This window comes from Danio rerio, chromosome 24 (genome assembly GCF_049306965.1).
Source record: "Danio rerio strain Tuebingen ecotype United States chromosome 24, GRCz12tu, whole genome shotgun sequence".
Lineage (NCBI taxonomy): Eukaryota > Metazoa > Chordata > Actinopteri > Cypriniformes > Danionidae > Danio > Danio rerio.
Genome location: NC_133199.1, coordinates 37,984,431 through 38,005,667, shown reverse-complemented (window position 1 = coordinate 38,005,667; position 21,237 = coordinate 37,984,431). Strand labels below are relative to the sequence as shown.

General features: G+C 33.8%; 2 protein-coding genes across 4 annotated transcripts in view; one reads left to right on the top strand and one right to left on the bottom strand.

Moving 5' to 3' along the window:
- The window catches only part of atg9b (autophagy related 9B), a 36,841-nt gene extending 16,055 nt beyond the window's left edge, over window positions 1-20,786 (bottom strand). For 2 of the 3 annotated variants that reach the window (XR_012399221.1, XM_073940565.1), the window contains exons 1-10: window positions 20,735-20,786; window positions 20,113-20,263; window positions 18,454-18,497; window positions 17,129-17,193; window positions 16,845-17,015; window positions 12,124-12,265; window positions 9,377-10,125; window positions 5,342-5,495; window positions 3,491-3,670; window positions 1,616-1,861 (exon numbers count right to left, since the gene is read on the bottom strand). Coding sequence is in view for 2 of the 3 variants with exons in the window: in XM_073940565.1 (XP_073796666.1) it covers window positions 1,616-1,861; window positions 3,491-3,670; window positions 5,342-5,495; window positions 9,377-10,125; window positions 12,124-12,265; window positions 16,845-17,015; window positions 17,129-17,193; window positions 18,454-18,497; window positions 20,113-20,221 (1,860 nt within the window). In the remaining variant the exon portion in view is untranslated. The remainder of the gene's footprint in view (window positions 1-1,615; window positions 1,862-3,490; window positions 3,671-5,341; window positions 5,496-9,376; window positions 10,126-12,123; window positions 12,266-16,844; window positions 17,016-17,128; window positions 17,194-18,453; window positions 18,498-20,112; window positions 20,264-20,734) is intronic. The other variant, NM_001320078.1, reaches the window with a different exon arrangement.
- Window positions 1-21,237, top strand: part of agap3 (ArfGAP with GTPase domain, ankyrin repeat and PH domain 3) — a 985,397-nt gene that overhangs the window by 657,703 nt on the left and 306,457 nt on the right. The window lies entirely within an intron of this gene.

The window sequence follows — 21,237 nt, the reverse complement described above, 5'->3', positions numbered from 1 at the left end:
CAGCAAGAACAGATAAAATTGATGACTACAAATGTGTTAAATTTTACTTTTTTCAAAGTAAATGCTGATATAAATAATAAACTATTTAAAATATATATTTTTAAGTACAACAGGATATTTTAAATGGTTTAATCTTACACAATGAAGTTTTACTTTAAAATTGTAGACAAAAAGAAAACTTGCTTTTAAATAAACTATATATCTGTTTTTTCTGTTTAGTGTTTTACAAGTATAATATATATACACACACATATATATATATATATATATATATATATATATATATATATATATATATATATATATATATATATATATATATATATATATATATTATAGGTGGGCATAGATAATTTTTTAAATCTAGATTAATCTAGATAAAAATGGCTCATTTTAATTCTGCTGAAGGCATTCAGAATATGTGTGCTACCCAAAGTCTTTGAGAACGGGTTTCTCAAGCGAGGTGGCGCATTAGACAAGGGGCTCATCTCCTGTTTCCAAAATGCATCACAAACTGCTTGAGAAACTGTTCTACTATGATAATTGGTGATGAAAATGTATTTGTGTTTACTAACTGTTTATTCAGTTAAACATGAATTGTGAACTGTAGGTCTACATAAGCTCCAAACAGCATATGCATATATTAGTGGCATTATTGAAGTAAACACCGCAATCAAACTATTACCGCCATGTAGGACTTTTTGCCTTATTTTCTTAGAAGATCCACACACAAGGTTGTCAGTACAGCACACACAAACACACATTGCGAAATGCAGAAGTTTTTTACTTTTCATTTGGCGTGCGTTATTGAATTCCATAACACTCTCACCAGTCCTTACTACTTATTTGCGTCTAATACCACAGTTTGTCACAGCGGCATGAATGAAATGTTCATGAGTGAAAGTGAAACTGCCAAACTGTTGTAAAGTCAGGCATCCTGCTGATTTGATTCAGTAGGGCACTTTTTTGTCAGACGGCTCACCGGTAAGGTTTACATCTGCGCTAAAATATCAAGGTGAAAGTCATCATAGCTTGCGTCGAATAGACCCAGCTCCCAACCCAACTTTGAGAATAGATTAACAGCGATTTTTTTTTATAGCATGATAAAAGTCTTGCGTAAACAAAATATTTTTTTCTTTTGGGTGAAATGTTATTTAAGGGGTAACACTTTAAAATAATGGTCCGTTAATCAAACAATTAGTAATACATTAATTACGATATTTATTTGGCTTTGTTAACTTCAGTTAATGTTATTTAAGTTGAATATTGTTAGTTCATATTAACTTACAGTGCATTAAATGTGGATGTTAATAATGCATTATTAAATGTTGAGCCATATGCTTAATAAATGCTTTACAAGCTTATTCTTACTTAATAAATGTTAGTATTTACATTAACTATTATTAACTAATCGACCATTATTATGAAGTGTTACCACTGAATCAATTCTGAATCACAAACCAAAAGCTGCCTGTCTCTCAGTCTATCACTACAGCAGTGAATGTTGTTTTGAAACGGCTAAACTGATTGGATCAGCGAATGAAGTTGGACTTGTTAGACAGCAGTTCTATCGGGATTGTAAATGTGGTGTGATTGTAAGAGCTACTGAACTGACCCCGGTGCCTGACTCATTGGACAGCAGCGAGGAGCAGAGCGGAGCCTCAGACAGCAGCAGTTGTGTTGATGGGCCGGTCTGGGCATCCTGATGCACCTTCTCTTTAAGGTGACTGATGAAGATGGAGCTGTCCTGCGGCGGCTGCCACTGCGGGTTCTTGATGGTGAAGTGCATGAGAGAGAGCTCCGTCTTCCCGTTCTCCGCCTGCTGGTACACCGAGGCCTCCGTCTGCCCTTCAGACATCCACTGAATCACAAAGAGGAGGAGAAAGAAACAACAACACACTGCTTTATTGAGTTTCTACAGTAGCACTATGAAGCAAATAACACATTTTAACAATATTTTATGAAATACTTGACAAAAAATCTTGTTGTCAATCAAGTTTTAGGAACAACAAATAATGACTTGACTTCTAGTTGATCATTTGGTATCAGAAGTGGCTTATATGAAAAGCAACGGCCTCTAGATTACGCTTGTTTTACCCAAATAAAATATGATCATGCCTTGATTTTTAATTATTTAATTAGGACAATCAGGGCTGACTTTTTGAAGTATGAGAAGGAGTGCTATTCTGCTGAAGAATTTGCCCTCTCCTGTGGTTTGTAATGTAATGGGCAGCACCAATGTCTTAACACCTCAGGCTGTTGATGTTGCCATCCACTCTGCAGATCTTTTGCACGCCTTAACACTGATTGTAACCCCAAACCATGGTTTTTCCTTCACCAAACTTGACTGATTTCTTTGAGAATCTTGGATCCATGCGAGTTCCAATAGGTCTTTTGCAGTATTTGTGATGATTGGGATACAGTTCAACAGAAAAATCTACCTTCTGTCACTTTTCCAAATGAGCAACTAGAAGTCAAATTATTTTTTATTGCTCTTAGATTAGACTGGATTCAACTTTGTCATTACACATGTACAAGTACAAGGCAACGAAATGCAACTGGGATCAATGACAACACTTTTGTCAAGTAGTGTAATCGTCATATATAAATATATATATATATATATATATATATATATATATATATATATATATATATATATATATATATATATATATATATATATATATATATATAGACGTTATGCTTTAATGCAGAAGTGCGCTCGTTTTTGAGATTGTTATAGAACTTCCGAGTCAGTTGCCTGAGGGAGAAATGACTAGAAATAATGAATGGCAGAAAACAGTCAAATTACTTGCTCTACAAACAAGTGCTTGAATGACTATACAGACAAAATAGAATAATATAATAATTCTATATCAGTTTGCAACATCAAGCAGTAAAACCATGCATTTTTAACGTCTAAAAATGAAGGGAAGTGAACGAAACTGGAAGTCTTAAGCCAAAAAAATTCAAATGGCTGTTCCTGCTTGTACAAGAAAAATAATCAACAATTTGTGGTGCATTTAAACAAAACTATATCCATTAAAATAAGAGTTTGGTCACCAAACATCTTTAAAAATAGGATGATAATACATTTAAATTTAAACGAGTTGTTGCTAAACAAATTACAAACTACAACATTTCAAATGAACGTTATATTTTTTATGTTTCATTTATTTATTTATTTTTTTACTGTTTATTACAATTGTATTTATTATATGTATTTAATATTTACCCCCTCATATTCATTTAAGTGTACTAGTTTTGGCTTTGGTACTTAATAATCTAATATATAGGCACAAATATATTATTGTTAAACATCCTATAAAAAAAAAAAAAAAAAATATATATATATATATATATATATATATATATATATATATATATATATATATATATAAATGTATTTAAATCCAGAATGCTTCAGAGTTCTTATGGTTAATGAAACTAAAAACATATTTGTTGTTTTTTTTGTATTTGCATGTACCTGTGGGTTTCCGTGCCTCCTGATGTCCATCTGTGCGAATGAGCAAATGTCCCCGACTCCTGCCACATCCACAGTGAAGTTGCGGAAGAAGTCGATGATCTCCAGAGATTTGCTTCTCAGGGGGAAGATAAGGATAAAGGGGGTAATGATGGGACTGAGCAGCTCCTCCAAGATGAAGACCTGCAGGACACACAGTTTTAAACAGGTGTGAGAAGAAAAAAAATACAGCACAGCATGTTATGTTATCCTCCAAATAAGATGGAAAACCTACCAACCTACCTACCAACGTACCTACCTACCTACCTACCTACCTACCTATCTATCTACCTACCTACCTACCTACCTACCTATCTATCTATCTATCTATCTATCTATCTATCTATCTATCTATCTATCTATCTATCTATCTATCTATCTATCTATCTATCTATCTATCTATCTATCTATCTATCTATCTATCTATGTATAAATTGTTGCCTCGTTTTATTCTTCTATAAGCTAAAATAAATAAGATGTGATACACTATATAATTTACCTTTTTATTTAATTATCAATTTAATAAGATTTGTGTTTATATTATTAGGTAGAATTTATTTAAATGAGTATCATTTATTTCAGAGATGCTCAAAGTAGGACCGGTGTCAACTTTGGGCATCTTTGAAATAAACGATCCCATCTGAGAAGAATTAGAATAAAGGTTCTGGCAAATGCCTTCAACAAAGATTTATTCATTCATTCATTCATTTTCTTGTCGGCTTAGTCTCTTTATTAATCCAGGGTCGCCACAGCGGAATGAACCACCAACTTATCCAGCAAGTTTTTAAGCAGCTGCTGCTCTTCCAGCCGCAACCCATCTCTGGGAAACATCCACACACACACTCATACACTGCAAACTATTTAGCCTACCCAATTCCCCTGTACCGCATGTCTTTGGACTGTGGGGGAAACCGGAGCACCCGGAGGAAACCCACGCAAAGGCAGGGAGAACATGCAAACTCCACACAGAAACGCCAACTGAGCCGAGGTTCGAACCAGCGACCCAGTGACCTTCTTGGCTGTGAGGCGACAGCACTACCTACTGCGCCACTGCCTCAACCTCAACAATGCATGCTGCATGCAAACATACCTGTACACACTCGCATGTACATATAAACTCTATCCTCGCAGAAACACCCACATTAACACACATGCATATAACCTCGCGGCGTGTAAACACATCTACATACACTCGCATATACACACAAACATGACCCATGCATAAACACCTATGACATGCAAACTCCACACAGAAATGCCAACTGACCCAACCGGGGCTCGAACCAGCGACCTTTTTGCTGTGAGGCGACAGCACTACCTACTGTGCCAGTGTGTCACCAATAACTAATTTATAATAATTTATTTTAGATTTGCAATGTTGACAGTAAATAATGTTTTTGGTTAGATACTCGTAGTTCGCTTAAAGTGCAATCTAAAGGCTTAACAAAGTCATTAAGTTAATTAGGCAAGTCGTTTTATAACAGTGGTTTGTTCGGTAGCCAATCAAAAAATAATAATTCCTTAAGGAAGATAATAATATCAACTTTAAAAATAGTTTTAAAAACATTAACAACTGTGTTTACTGCAGCCAAACTAAAAGAAATAAGCCTTTCTCCAGAAGAAAAAATATTAGAGGAAATACTGTGAAAACTTTCTCCGTTAAACATTACTTTAGAAATATTATTAAAAAAAAAAAAGGGAAAAAAAATTACAGGAGGGCAAAAAACTACATTTTATGGATCCCAAATTTTAGCATATATTAATAAAAAAAAAACAATAACAATCAATGGCGAATAAAAGTGATGCCGCTCTGACCGCTTTATACTGGAAAAGCTGTGCCATCTCGTCTCGGGTCTCGCTCTTGTTAGCGCTGCCCTGCCAGTGGTCGGGCATGTAGTGAATGTGTGCCAGGACACACTGAAGCAGCTGTTCAGGACACCACACCATATGCTCATCAGGAATAAAAGACCTGTAGGAAAAGCAGAACACTGTGCTGTGAGTTTAATAAGGTCAGTTCAACACATCGTACAGCACTTCCCTGACCTGAGGCATGCTGGGGGGAAAAAGAGCTGTATTTGCTTTTAGCTCACGTACATTTGGACTAATGTGTACGATGTCAAAGTGCATTTCAGACATCAACCCTGCTCTAAAACATGGCAAAGGGCCTTGTTGTCTACATAGGGAGCATCTTTAGACAACAAAAACTGATTTAAAACAGTCTACATCGACAGGAACAATTAGACATTGAATGAAATGTTTTTATAATAGTGTTGTTATTGTATAGTACAATTACCGGTGTAACGGATCACGGTTGATCTGTGATTCGTACAGATCATAACCTACGGTTCAGTACACACGTGACCCACGGATTAACTTTTTTTTTACTTGTAGATTAATACTAAATTTGTAACGATTGCAGAGAGATCGACTCTAACATGTATGAAAGCATTAAGATTAAAATCACCTTCATATGCATTTAACTTGACGCTCAAAAATGAAAGTTGTATGCAGAAATTACATTCTTTAACCAACAAGTCATCAAAAACATGCCACTGAATAATTCTTCAAAAATGACACATTTAGTAATGAAACATGAAGTTTTATGAGTGAATAACTCAATCATGTATTGAAAATGAGACAAAAATGAATATGGGTTGTACAAATGATAATGTTAGACTTCTACATTTAGCGTTTTCAGCAACAGTAGTAGTAAAAGGGATATTTTATTTTTAATCAGCTGATGATTTCTTCATTTTATTTTGAATAATATTACAGCTTCTAAATTCTGTTTGTAAAAACCAAAAGTTTCTTGCAGTACTGTTTTTGTAATAAATGGAAAGCAAATTACATTTGGCTGCTCCCCTTTTTGGCTGAGCTGAGTCATTTACATTTAACATTTAGTCATTTAGCAGACGCTTTGGATAATTTAGCAGACGCTTTTATCCAAAGCGACTTACAAATGAGGACAAGGAAGCAATGTACACAACTATAAGAGCAACAATGAATAAGTGCTATAGGCAAGTTTCAGGTCTGTAAAGTCTAAGAAGGAAAGTATTAGTAATTTTTTTAGTAATTTTTTTTTGTAATTTTTAGTAAAGTTTTATTAATTTTTTTTTTTTTTGTAGTACAGTTAGTGATATATCCAGAGAGGCAATTGCAGATTAGGAAGTGAAGTGGAGACTAAATAGTTGAGTTTTTAGTCGTTTCTTGAAAACAGCGAGTGACTCTGCCGTTCTGATGCAGTTAGGGAGTTCATTCCACCAACTGGGCAGATTGAGCGTGAGCGTTCGCGAAAGTGATTTCTTCCCTCTTTGGGATGGAACCACGAGGCGACGTTCATTCACAGACCGCAAATTTCTGGAGGGCACATAGATCTGCAGAAGTGAGAGCAGATAAGAAGGAGCAAAGCCAGAAGTCGCTTTGAGAAGTCGAGTCTGATTCGAGACTAAAAAAACATAATGTGATCCGATTGTGGTCTATTACAGTAAAATGCTAATTATTAAACTGAATGAGAGCTTACGAAAAAATAGAGCTTAGATACAAGAAAAACAGTTATGAAATAACTAAATAAAAATGTTTTTTTATTAATAAAACTAAATATACAATAAAAACGAAGAAAGCACACAAAAAAGTGAAACAAATGAAAGAAATTGTAAATAAGGAAAAAATATATATTAAAACTAATTCATATAACTTTGATGTTATACAAGTTTAAATCTGTTTTTACTAGGTATTTTCCATTAAATTTATATTTGAAAATATGCAAAAATTATATTATATAAAAATATACATATTCAGTATATGTTATTAATAAAAAACAACATGAAAAACAAAGTAATAACATATTTAATATATGTCATATTTATTATTTGTTTTATTATTATTATTAATTTCGGGAGTGGCTTTAAGTATAAATCCAGAAAATGAATTTACAGTTAAGGTTAGAATTATTAGCCCTGTTTATTTTTTTTTTTTTTGTAGATTTTTTCAACACACTTCTAAACACAGGGCTCGAAGTTGCGACCATTTTGGTTGCATATGCACCCGAAATTTTATCTATGCAACCTCAAAATATATTTGGAAGCTTTTGTGCGAGTGCATAAACTGTTGTGTGCGACTAGTTTTTACAGCAAAATGTTCACCACATGTGTGGATTCGGGAGACATTCACGCAGAACACATCTTTGCAGTGTTCAGGAATAGTTTAAACAGTTGTCATGTCAACTTGCTGCAATAAACAAGGCCAAGTCCGTAATGCTTGCCCCAACTTCACGCTCTTCTTATTGGCCCACTGCTCTACAACTGAACACGAATGGATTGGTTAAAATAAGCTGTCAATCACTCAGTCAATGCCTTCTGGCTTTGAGAATGAAAATAACACTGACAGATTTTGTTTTAGAAATGATCTAAAGTTTCAAATAATGACACATCTAAGTAGTGATCATGTGCTGAATGTTAATCCACAATCTACACTTTTCGAAGAGTGGATAAAAGACTTCCGTCGGCTTCAAATCCGCTATGAAAAGTCTGAGGGATAGAATTTTCAGGTAACCGTTTGCCACATCTAGCACGAGAGCTTCTGTTTAATCCTTCATATAATCGCCAGATGCTGTCTGCCGTGCAATTGGCAGCTATATGTAAAATTTAACACCACGTACACCATCGCAAACGGGCTTGCACTGAGTAAACTAACATCGCTACTCATAAAAAGACCGGTATTTCTATTAACATGAAGTATGTATATAATAAGGAACAGTATATGTCAAAAGCATCAGTGCAATATCAGATACCACCCGTGAGAACAGCACAGTTATACCGTTAACAGATTCATTCATGTCAAGCAGTGCATGCAGGGTCGGTGAGCATTTAAAGGCTTAACTAGGTTAATTAGGTTAACTAGGCAGGTTAGGGTAATTAGACAAGTTATTGTATAATGATGGTTTGGTCTGAAGACTATCCAGAAAAAAAATACATTTACATTTAGTCACTTAGCCGACGCTTTTATCCAAAGCGACTTACAAATGAGGACAAGGAAGCAATTTACACAAATATAAGAGCAACAATGAATAAGTTTCAGGTGTATAAAGTCTAAGAAGGAAACCATTAGTAATTTTTTTTTGTAGTAAATAGCTTAAAGGGGCTAATAATTTTGAACTTGAAATGTTTTTTTTTCCATTCATTCATTCATTTTCTTGTCGGCTTAGTCCCTTTATTAATCCGGGGTAGCCACAGCGGAATGAACCGCCAACTTATCCAGCAAGTTTTTAACGCAGCGGATGCCCTTCCAGCCGCAACCCATCTTTGGGAAACATCCACACACACACTCATACACTACGGACAATTTAGTCTACCCAATTCATCTGTACCGCATGTCTTTGGACTGTGGGGGAAACCGGAGCACCCGAAGGAAAACCCACGCGAAGGCAGGGAGAACATGCAAACTCCACACAGAAACGGCATCTGAGCCGAGGTTCGAACCAGCGACCTTCTTGCTGTGAGGCGACAGCACTACCTACTGCTCCACTGCCTCGCCCAAAATGTTTTTTTTTTTTTTTTATTAATAACTGCTTTTTATTTTAGCCATAATAAAACAAATAAGACTTTCTCCAGAAAAAAAAGGGGGGGGCTAATAATTCTGACTTCAACTGTGTATATAAAATGTTATTACATAAAATATTATAAAAAATTTTTAAAAATATGACACTTGTAACTGATTTTTTGTCTTATTAAAAACAAAAAGTTGTACTCCTGCTATAGAATTACCAATTAACCATTGTGTACCCTGAAACTTAAAGCCTCATTCCAACAGATTTCTGGCAAAGCTCCTAAACTAATAAAGCTGAGCTCATACCTGGTCACGGTGATGACGACCCCCAGCACAGTGATGGCCGTCAGGATGTGTTGGACGGTGAGCACATCTTCATCGTACACCGTCAGAGCGATGAGCACCGCCAGCACTGAGCCAGAAAAGAAAGCCACATTTTTGGCCAGCACCGCTAACAGAGGAGACACGAAAGCGTTCATGTACTTAGCAGCGGGTTTATACCCACGACCCAGCCTGCCCTGCAGCTCGTGGTCCAGCTCATTGAAATGCCGCAGATAAAGACGTCCAAACAGGGACCATCGATGAGCCCCCAAACTCCCCGGCTCGCGCTTGATCACTTCTGCGTAGCTAAAAAACGCGTATAACACCTGCCAGACTAACACAAATGGGCACAGCAGCAGATTGACCAGTCCAGTCAGCAGAATAACCCGACTGAGCTGCTTGGCCAGATCGTGGCGGTTTGCTGCCCGCTTGTATTTGGGATGCAGGCTCCATTTGTTCTGGAAGAGAGACAACGGGCCCCAGAAGAGGATGAGCTCGAAGTTGTATTTGAGGCCCTGCGTGAGGAAGATGACGTCACCTATGAAGGGCACTCGGAGCCTGACAGGCAGCAGGGATTTGTTGATCATGGCCACTGTGTAGTTCTTGAAGCGCAGGATGCGGTGGTAAATGTCCAGTTCAGAGAGTTCACGCTTCTGGACACACATGGGATGCTCACGCTGGAGGAGGATGAGACGGTTCTGGACTTCCTGCCATGTGAAGTTGCACAACTCATCCTGATTAACAAAAAATAAACAAGAAAAAAACTGGGTTAAATTAAACAGAATAATGAAATAATTTTAGTTTAACTCTGTTTTATTGATGCATATTAGTCAGTAGATCAGTAAGACATCAATTGTTCCAATCTATTAGCTAAAAACTAAATTAGTTGACATTTTCTTGCTTTCCAAACCAAACAGTACCAGTATAGATTCTTGCATCAAAACAATATTTAGGTGAAAAACACAATTTGGTATACACATTTTATTAACTTGTTGAATAATATTTAGTATTAAATTGACAGAGAATTCTGTGAACATCTACTCACACAAAAGAAGATATTTTGAAGAATGCTGGAAACCTGTAAACACTGACTTCCACAGTATTTGTTTTTCGTACAATAAAAGTAAGGCTTTCAGCTTTCTTCAAAATATGTTATTTTGTGTTCAAAAAAAGATAAAATACATAAATAAATAAGTAAACAATGAGTATATTTTCAGTTTTAAGTGAACTATCCCGTTAATATTTAGTCATCTAGGCCCCGCAGAAACTTAGATTTCCACAGATTACTGACCTTGTCATTCCATCCATTTACTTATGTAAATGTATATATATATATATATATATATATATATATATATATATATATATATATATATATATATATATATATATATATACACACAAACACACACAGTTGAAGTCAGAATTATTAGCCTGTGTTTATTTTTTTTGTGTGTTTATTTCTGTTTATTGGAGAGAAGATTACTTCAACACATTTCTAAGCATAAAAGTTTTAATTGCTCATCTCTAATAACTGATTTTATTATCTTTGCCATGATGACAGTAAATAATATTTGACTAGATCATTTTAAGACACTTCTATACAGCTTAAGGTGACATTTAAAGACTTAACTAGGTTAATTAGGTTAACTAGACAGGTTAGGGTAATTAGGCAAGTTATTGTATAACAGTGGTTTGTTCTGTAGACTATCCAAAAAAAAATAGCTCAAAGGAGCTAATAATTTTGTCCTTAAAGTAGTTTTTAATAAATTAAAAACTGTTTTTATTCTAGCCGAAATAAAACAAAAAAGACTTTCTCCAGGAGAAAAAATATTATCAGACATACTGTGAAAATTTCCTTGCTCTGCAAAACATAATTTCGCAAATATATAAAATAGAAAAAAAATTCAAAGAAGTGTTTATAATTCTGACCTCAACTGTATATATTCCGTTTTTTATATTTATTTTCAATTGTTGAAAAAAATTTAACTGTTTAAATGTTTAGCGGATTTGTGGGTACAATAAATATGTTAAATAATATTTTCTCAGTCTTTTAGTGAATAAATTATGTAAAAGACCTACTGTAGCTTTGTTTACCGAACAAGTAGTTTTAATTGACTGTATTTAAAATAAATTTTCATTAGGTTTTTAGCTTCTATTCTCACCTGAAATCATTCAGCAGAAATCTGCAATAAAAGTCTAATAATTACTTGTTTATTACAATAATGACAATTACATTGTAATTCCAATACCTTTATTAGAATCTAAAATATCTAATAAAAGCAAACACCAAAATATTCTTACATACGCTGGACTTATTTTTTCATATTTTTATGATCATTATTTATGTCTCATATTTGAATGAATGATTGAAAATGAGGGTTATTCCACCTAATGATAAGTTCATAATTCTTCTTAAGTTCAAACATTGCTATTGTGTGAAATAAAATGAATGATAATATTTTTATTCCAAGTTTGGAGGTAATGCTACTAGTACTTTACAGAATAAAACAACAAATTACATTTTATTCAAACATGTACATATAAATCCTAAATCCAGAGAAAATAAAAACTGTCAAGTCATCTCTAAATTTCTGTTATATTTCTACAATATTTGAAAAAATTGTATTTGCACAACCCATTGCCATTTTAAGTGGTTTCTGAAAGCAAGTTCTGAATGAAAACAACAACAACAGTATGTACTTTAAACACATGTAATGAACATCTTTTACCATCTGTATTTTCAGTGCTTTGATATAAAACTGCCGGATCTCCCAGTAGCTGAGGACGTTACAGATCACTTTCACCAGCCGGTACACCCAGAAAATGGCTGCCATTATCAAGAGAAAGATGATCCAGCTGTTTCCTTGAATCCTGATTGTGAGAGAAAGATCATCACTATTAGAAAAGCAGGTGATGCTGGGAATGCTCAAGGGCATATGATACTAACAAAAAGAATTAATTAGTATATATCATTTAGTTATTTATTTGATAATTAAACATTTTCATAAGGGTGTTTTTGTGCTGAAAGCTTGGGTGGTTTATCCCTGTCATGGATACATAAATATAACAGGGAAACAGCCAGTAGGTGGCGACAAATCCCTGTTTTAATTGGTGTTTTCATTTAAAAACAAATTGAAAAATCTGAATCCAATCTGTCTGAATTGTAACCCCTTGTTTGTTGTGCTGCTTTTGATATTTACCTTTGTGATCAAGCTCACATGCTGATATTTGGGAAAACAGCACTTGTGATATTACTTAACTATATTACATATAAAAAAAACAAGTATATTTTTAGCTTGATGATGGTATTGACTGAGAATGCTTTTTGGACTCTCAAGATGTTAGTTTTCTGCACAGTGAGTGAGAGTCGATAAAATCAGGTAGAACTATAAATAGGCGTAAAAATATATATAGAAGGACCAGATTTTCTTAGAAACTTTATTTATGAAAATAGCAGCCGTCCAAATAGCCCAATAAATAAATACATGGCAACTCAAAACAGCATAGAAACCACATAGCAACAGCCTGCTGAGCAGAGAGATTTGCATGCACACAGAATGCATTTAATTTAGTGCTGTCAAACGATTAATCGCATACAAAAAAAGTTTGTATTTACATAACGTGTGTATACTCATTCATTCATTCATTCATTTTCTTTTCGGCTTAATCCCTTTATTAATCAGGGGTCGCCACAGTCGAATGATTCAACTGTATACTTACTGTGTATAAATAAATAAAGCATACAAAATTACAAAACCAAAAAAAAAAATTATAATAATTTGTTTAGATTGCAACTATGCAGTTTATTTATAAGAATAGTGTCTATTTTAAATATTTATAATTTCGGAGATCGGACCTGTCATACTGAGCAGAGCAAAGAGTTGCACCACAAGATGGCGACAGAGACTGCATAATAAGTGCTTAGGGGAGAAATTACATATTTCAAACTACAGCTGATTAAATTATTATAAAACAAGTGACATTCTAGGTCGATCTCTCCCATTTGTTTGTTGAAGTGTTGTACTTGTACCACAGTAATCTGCTAGTGTTTGTTTTGCTTTTTCGGGGTTAATCATTGTGAACTCCCAATTGCAACAGAGAAGTACTAAGAAATCTCTGTAGACTGATGGCATTTCCTGCCATTCAGCCTTATAATCTTAAAAGGCGAGTAAAATAATCTGTTTTGTCATCATTTTAGACATGATGCTGGAGAATCATTCAAATGCTAGATCTAAATTGACACTGGTGAATTATTGACGGTTTCTGTTGTTCTGACTTTAGCTGCAGATGTGAATGAATGGCAGAAGAAAGTAGTTCCTAATAAAAAAAAGGATTTTGCAGAATTTTGTTTTTTTTTATATACATGATTATGGCGTCAACTGTTGTATAAATGCAATATTACACTCATAGCAGTGCGATATGACTATCGTCACTGGTCGGACACTAAGACGTTCTGCCTGCAACCTCGTGCCAACGCACGCCTCTCACCAATGCTAATATATCGTACTGCTATGCTGTGTGTGTGTGTGTGTGTGTGTGTGTGTGAGAATACAAGCTTTTGTTTAATCTTTTGACAACCTAATTTATTTATTTATTTATTTATTTATTTTATTTTTTGAAAAAAAATTCAAATGTTTGATGTTGACATGAAGTATTTTTCTTTCATTTTTATTAACATAAAAATGACAGTAAATATTCTTGTAATGTCACAAATAAGTTTGAATAAATGCTATTTCTTTATTCTTTCTACTAAGTAAAAAAATGGCAAAAAATGTACTACAATTTCCTAAAAAAATAAACCTTTTTAAACATTGATAACAACAATAAAAATAAGAAACGCACATTACTCATCAGATCAGTGTATTAGAATGGCTTCTGTTGAATCATGCAACACTTCAAAAAATCAACATTACAATAATTTGATGAGGTGGCGCAGTAGGTAGTGCTGTTGCCTCACACAAAGAAGGTCGCTGGTTCGAGTCTCAACTGGGTCAGTTAGCGTTTCTGTGTGGAGTTTGCATGTTTTCCTTGCGTTCGCGTGGGTTTCCTCCGGGTGCTCCGGTTTCCCCCACAGTCCAAAGACATGCGGCACAGGTGAATTGGCTGGCTAAATTGTCGGTATTGAATAAGTGTGAATGAGTGTGTGTGGATGTTTCCCAGAGATGGGTTGCAGCTAGATGGGTATCCAGCTGATCCAGGTGATGTTTAAACACTGGTGTAGCTCATTTATAAAAATGGCCGACAGAATGTTTACCAAGTCTTAATTACTGAATGAAAGCACAAGCTGTTCCTGAATGAATCTCATTTCTCCTGAAGTGAGTCAACTGTGATATTAATATGTTTATGTTGTGTATCTGAATCTGTCAACAACATTTCCTCACTATTAAAACATAAACTGTCCATACATAAAAACCTGCAAAAAAAAAATCTAAGTTGCTAACATCACTCTGTGTCTATTTAAAACCTACGAGTGCTGCGTAATACACAGTTTCGGTTATCATCTACAGACACAGAAATAGACCAGCGGGTCCTTGCTTCCAGCAGGTGCTTGTTTACAGTCTGTTTATTTTGGAGCCTCTGTCTGAGAAATAAGAAACGAATCACGTTGAGCTTTTGAACGTCATATGACGCAAATTTCACTGTAAAGCTGAATTGAGTCCCAGTGTGATGCAATATTTGCCATACTTGAAAACAGCGTTCTCAGCCAGCGCTTCTGGGCAAGTTTGCATTCTGGGAATGACTGAAATCAAGCTTGACAGAACATTCAGATGGCAACAACAAACTAACTTACAGCTTTGAAATCATGCTGGATTAAGATACGATCCAAGCCTCAAGTAAAATAAAGCCTGAGTGGTGCAGCGTGATTAAAAATATTAATTGCAATGTCTAGATATTTTATTGTAATATCAGAAAACTGCCTGTCACAACGCATGATATAATGAACTTATTTGATTTTCCTTAATATAATATTTTAAATATTGGTTTTAGCCCTGATCTCAGCTCATTTAATAATGACAAATTTGTAAACTCTAAACTACAACTTAGTTTGCATAAAGGCCGAATTTAAATTAGTTATGAGTTACGTTCGAATTATATCTATGCTATTATAGTATGCATACAAATTGTGATAATTTAACTCTTTATTTTCATCTTAATTTGAAACATCCTAATTTATAATATATATTTTATAAATGTTTTCATTTTAAATGTCATTATTTAATAATAGTTATTACTTATTTACATTTGTGAATATTACTAATAATTTTAGCTTTGTAAGTGATTTTTTTCTTAGTTATTATAATTATATATGTTGTTTTTTAAATATAATATTTGAAATATTGGTTTTAGCCCTGTCCATAGATCATTCGTTGATGATAAAATTGTAAACTCGTTACTAAAAATTTGTTTGCATAAAGGCCGAAATTAAATTAGTCATGAGTTACGTTGACATTATTTCTATGCTATTATAGTGTGTATTTAAATTCTAATAATTTAAGTTTTTTTTTATTTTAATCCTTTTAATTTATTATGTACATATCCTAAACTAAATAATGTCATTATTTATTAAAAATTTTCACATTTGTGAATATTACTATTAATTTTAGTTTTGCAAAACATTGATTTTTATTCTTAGCTATGATTATAGATTTTTTCACTTTCAATTTTAGATTAATAAAGGGACTAAGCTGAATAGAAAATGAATGAATGAATGAATTTTAATAAAACATTTAAAATTGTTATGTGATTTTGATAAAGTTGTTAGTTGTTATATCTATTTAGCTTTTATTGAATTTTCTTTAGTCATTTAGGTGTCAATTTAACCTTATTTTACAAGTAAAATATAAACAAAATGTTTTAATTTTAAGTTTAATAATCAATAATTTAATAATTAGAGAGTTATATAATTAAATAATTTAGTTATTAAATTAAAAATTATTGTTTTACTTCTAGTTAAAGATAAGAACACTGGAATGATCAAGGCTTTTATTTTGTTAAATAAAGTTAATGTAATCGTTACATTTTAATATTAACTTTATTTTAAAACAATATTAATAATTGTAATTTTAGTTAAAGACAAATTATTATTTATCTATTTAAATTATATGTTGTGAAAATAAAATAAAACAAAGTCAAGTAAAATTTAATTAAAATAAAGACAAAGTACTTGTATCACCTGCTATTGATATATCTTTGTTATATGATGTACCTTTATACTGTATGTTTATGTACATGCATTTATTTATATATTTGTTATTAATTTTGAAATTTGTTTAATTATCTATTTTTTACATTTATTGTATGTTTGGTATTGATTTCTTTAGAAAAGTTAAAAGCTAAAATCAATAAAGACAGTGTTAAAAAAAAAGTAAAGTAAATCAGCATAACTAAAGGAGTTCATTACACAAAAGAACGCTCAGTGCTTGTTCCAGTGTAATGTGGACAAACTGACCTCTCAGTGCATTGCTCACTAGGTAAAATAGCATCAGGAAGGGTGACTTTGCTCCTGTCCAGAGGCCCGAGGCTCTGACCCGTGTGATTGACGGCTCGATTGGCAAAGAGAACATCATATTCCACACAGTTGAAGAGAAAAGTTGTAAACGTGACCACAAACAGGAATTGCCTGAATATGGGAATGCAAAAACAGACATGATTAGTTCGTAAGTGCTATGCATACAAACCTACCCTAAAGAATGAACGCTTCAGGCAACAACAAAAAAAGAGAATATAACTTACACAAGTTCAAAAAACTCTGATAACACCATGCAGGCGAATCCGTTCTTCTGATGGAAGTGATAGATGTGAGCGTGTTAAGAGTAAACAGTTCAATCAACTTTAAAGAAGCACAGCTTTGTTTAGTCAGTAATGAATGAAGAGCGTAACATTGCCCTTTGATGAATAGAGACAGTGTGTTTTCTCCATGAAAAAGAGAAATGACACAGTTTTGAGCATTACACAACTCCTGACTGTTCTGAGGAAAATGCATTTGAAAAAAATTATTAGCAATTTTCTGGTTTAGTGTATGAAATGTATGTGCGTCAGACATTTTAGAGTCTGCATTGAATTTGCAAACGAGTGGTTATGTACCTAGAAAGCATATTACATGCAAGTAGCTAACGTTTTAAATAATAAAATAAATGTAAATATTATCACAAATAGGCGACATGGTGGCTTAGTGGTTAGCACTATCCCCTCACAGCAAGAAGGTCGCTGGATTGAGTCTCTGCTGGGTCAATTGGCATTTCTGTATTGAGTTTGCATGTTCTCCTGGGTTTCCTCCTGGTGCTCCGGTTTCCCCTCACAGTCCAGATAAACTAAATTGGCCATAGCGTATGTGTGTAAATGAGTGTAATTGGGTGTTTCCCAGTACTAGGTTGCAGCTGGAAAAGCATCCGCTGTGTAAAACATTGGCTGGATAAGTTGGCGGTTCATTCTGCTGTGGCGAACCTTGATGAATAAAAGCACCAAGACGAAGGAAACTTAATGAATGATCACAAATGACAAAATAAAATGTCAAATTTAGCCAACACACTGTTTCTGACCCGTTCTTATTAAAATTATTTTTGAGGTATAAAGTAAAAAGATTTAAAAAGGCCTTTAATTAATATTTCGGGACTTTACTGGGAGACTTTAAATTTTTTTTTGGAATATGCCTGAAAAAAAGTGTTTGTATAATTTTTCTTTCAAGCATATTACTAATAATTATATATTTATTTATTATATTTTTTCATGGATATTAAGAACAAGAATCATTTATATACACACACATAAATATATATATATAATATATTTATTTTTTTCTTTATCTATTTTTTTTTTCGTATTTAAACTAATGTTGCACTGACTGGAATTTAATTTTAATCTTCTGTAAAATCATTGTTGTTATTTTTTGTTTAAAAATAATATCAAAAAGGACACAATGTAAAATATGTATTACAGCAATTTAAAAAAAAAAACATATAAAATGCTGAAGCACACTTTTGTTTTGATCCCCAAAAACCCTTTTCTTTTTTGACAAATTATATTGCACAAGATTTTGTTTTTTGTTTTTCAAAGGATATTCTTGTGAAGAAATTGTCGAGGTTCTTGATATGGTGCCATGGGTCTAAAAAGCAACAAAGACAATGTTAATCAGAAACTATGATTTATATAGGAAAAGATGTACACTGTTCTTTTCATACGCTACATCTATGGAAAGTACTAGTACTACAAAATCTTTGAATTTACAATTTAAACATGATTCTTGTTTCACTCTGTAAACCACTAATGAAATTTCAGCCACAATTTACAATTCACTAAGGCTTAATTAAAAACCAAATCCATGTTTGTTGATATTAGTTAATGCGCTGTGGGTTAATTCGAATAATAAATTCATTACAGAGTATTATTTCATGTTTGTTACCATATACAGTGGGTACGAAAAGTACTCAGACTACCTTAAATTTTTCACTTTGTTATATTGCTGCCATTTGCTAAAATCGTTTATGTTAATTTTTTCCCCTCAATGTACACACAGCACCCCATACTGAAAGAAAAACACAGAATTGTTAACATTTTTTCAGATTTATTAAATAAGAAAAACTAAAATATCACATGGTCCTAAGTATTCAGACCCTTTGCTTTGACATATTTAACTAATCATCTCTGAGATGGTTCTACACCTTCATTTGAGTCCAGCTGTGTTTGATTATACTGATTTGAGTAATCAATATACTGGTAATGACTAGGAAAGCCACACACCTGTCTATATAAGACCTTGCGCCTCACAATGCATGTCAAAGCAAATGAGAATCATGAGGTCAGAGACAGAATTGTGGCAAGATCTGGCCAAGGGTACAACAAAAATTCTGTTGCACTTAAGGCTGTGGCTGAGCTCCAGAGATGCAGTCAGGAGATGGGAGAAAGTTGTAGAAAGTCAGCCCTCCACCAGTCAGGACTTTCTGGCAGAGTGGCTCAATGGAAGCCTCTCCACAGTGCAAGAAACATAAGCCCACCTGAAGGACTCCAAGATGGTGAGAACTAAGATTCTCTGGTCTGATGAGACCAAGATGGAACTTTTTGGGCTTAATCCTAAACCGTATGTGTGGAGATAAAACAGGCACTGCTCATCGCCTGTCCAATACAGTCCCAGAGTCTCCAGAGTGCTCAAGACCTCAGACTGGGTCGAAGGTTTACCTTCCAACAAGGTAATGACCCTAAGCACACCGCTAAAATAAAGGAGTGGCTTCACAACAACTGTGACTGTTCTTGAATGGCCCAGCCAGAGCCCTGATGTAAACCCAATTAAGCATCTCTGGAGAGACCTAAAAGTGGCTGTCCACCAATGTTTACCATCCAACCTGACAGAACTGGAGAGGATCTGCAAAGAGGAATGGCAGAGGAACCCCAAATCCAGGTGTGAAAAACTTGTTGCATCTTTCCCAAAAAGACTTATGGCTGTATTAAATAAAAAAAAAGTGTTTCTATTAAATACTGAGCAAAGGGTCTGAATACTTGGGACCTTGTGATATTTCAGTTTTTCTCTTTTAATAAATTTGCAAACATGTCAACAAATTTTTTTTTTTTTTGTCAATTTGGGGTGTTGTGTGTACATTAAATGGAAAAAAAAACTTAATTTTAGGAAATAGCTGCAATATAAGACAGCTTGAATACTTTCCGTACCCACTGTGTGGTATGTATATTTTCCATAGCTAGAGGATGTAAAAGCAAACCATAATGACCTCCTCTTCCCTCTGGCACGTGGATGAGTAAATCTTCCTCTCCTGGAGGCGAGTCTTCATCATAATCGTGAATCCGCTGATACTCCTGGTATGTCTCAAAACCAGCCATCGTGTTTTACATTCTACCTCTCTAATATGTTCACCACAGATCCTGAAAAACAGATTTACTGTAACATTTAAAGCTCAAATACGACAATTGAACCACATTACACCACATGCAAATAAACTAGATCAACTGACCGACTTGACTAATCACACAAGACTGTTTTAGTGTATTTTCTGATCAAATCACACAATCATACGGCCAGTTTATGAACTGTTAAATCAAGGACAAGCGTGATTATTGATTACTAAGAGACAAAGACGCATGTTATAATCACAAATTACGACGACGTGTAAATATTAACGTTATTAATATAAACCTAACATACTACTTATAAATCATTTTTACGAACTGTCTGCAAACAGGAGCGGTTTAGATGACTGTTACACATTAACCTCACCCTGAAAAAACTGCTGAGTATATGCTAATATCGCTAATAATCTTCTAGTTGAAATTTCGGTATTGAAAATATTCATATAACAAAAGAGACTAGATTATAACACGCAAAATGAGCCTCACCATCCGCGTACAGATGGTCCTCGCCTTTGCTCTTCACAACAAAAACAGATATGACAACAAACATCGCCTGTCGTCACTTTGGTTTCTAGAGCGTCACTTCCGAGAGACTTTTATTATATGTATGTTGATTTAAAAAAATGTGTTGTAACACGCAATATAAAATAACTTTCTGCAAAAAAAAAAATTAACGTTAAAATTAAATATTGATGACTGAAATGTATGCGAGTTTTGTCATTTAGATATTGAAACAATTAACACGTGTTTTTCCAATGTAATTTGGTTTGGATGCAACAGAATATATCTGTAAAACTTTTCTTCTTGAAATTGACTTAATACTTAAAGAAAAAAAAATCTTATATAATGCGTTTGTTGATATTATAAAAATATTATATTCATGAATGTACATTTTTCAAAATTCCCTTAAGACTAGTGGAGGTTGAAGAAGAATTTGTGATATATTTGAAGATGATGATATTTGAAGAACTTAAACTCTCCTGCTAACG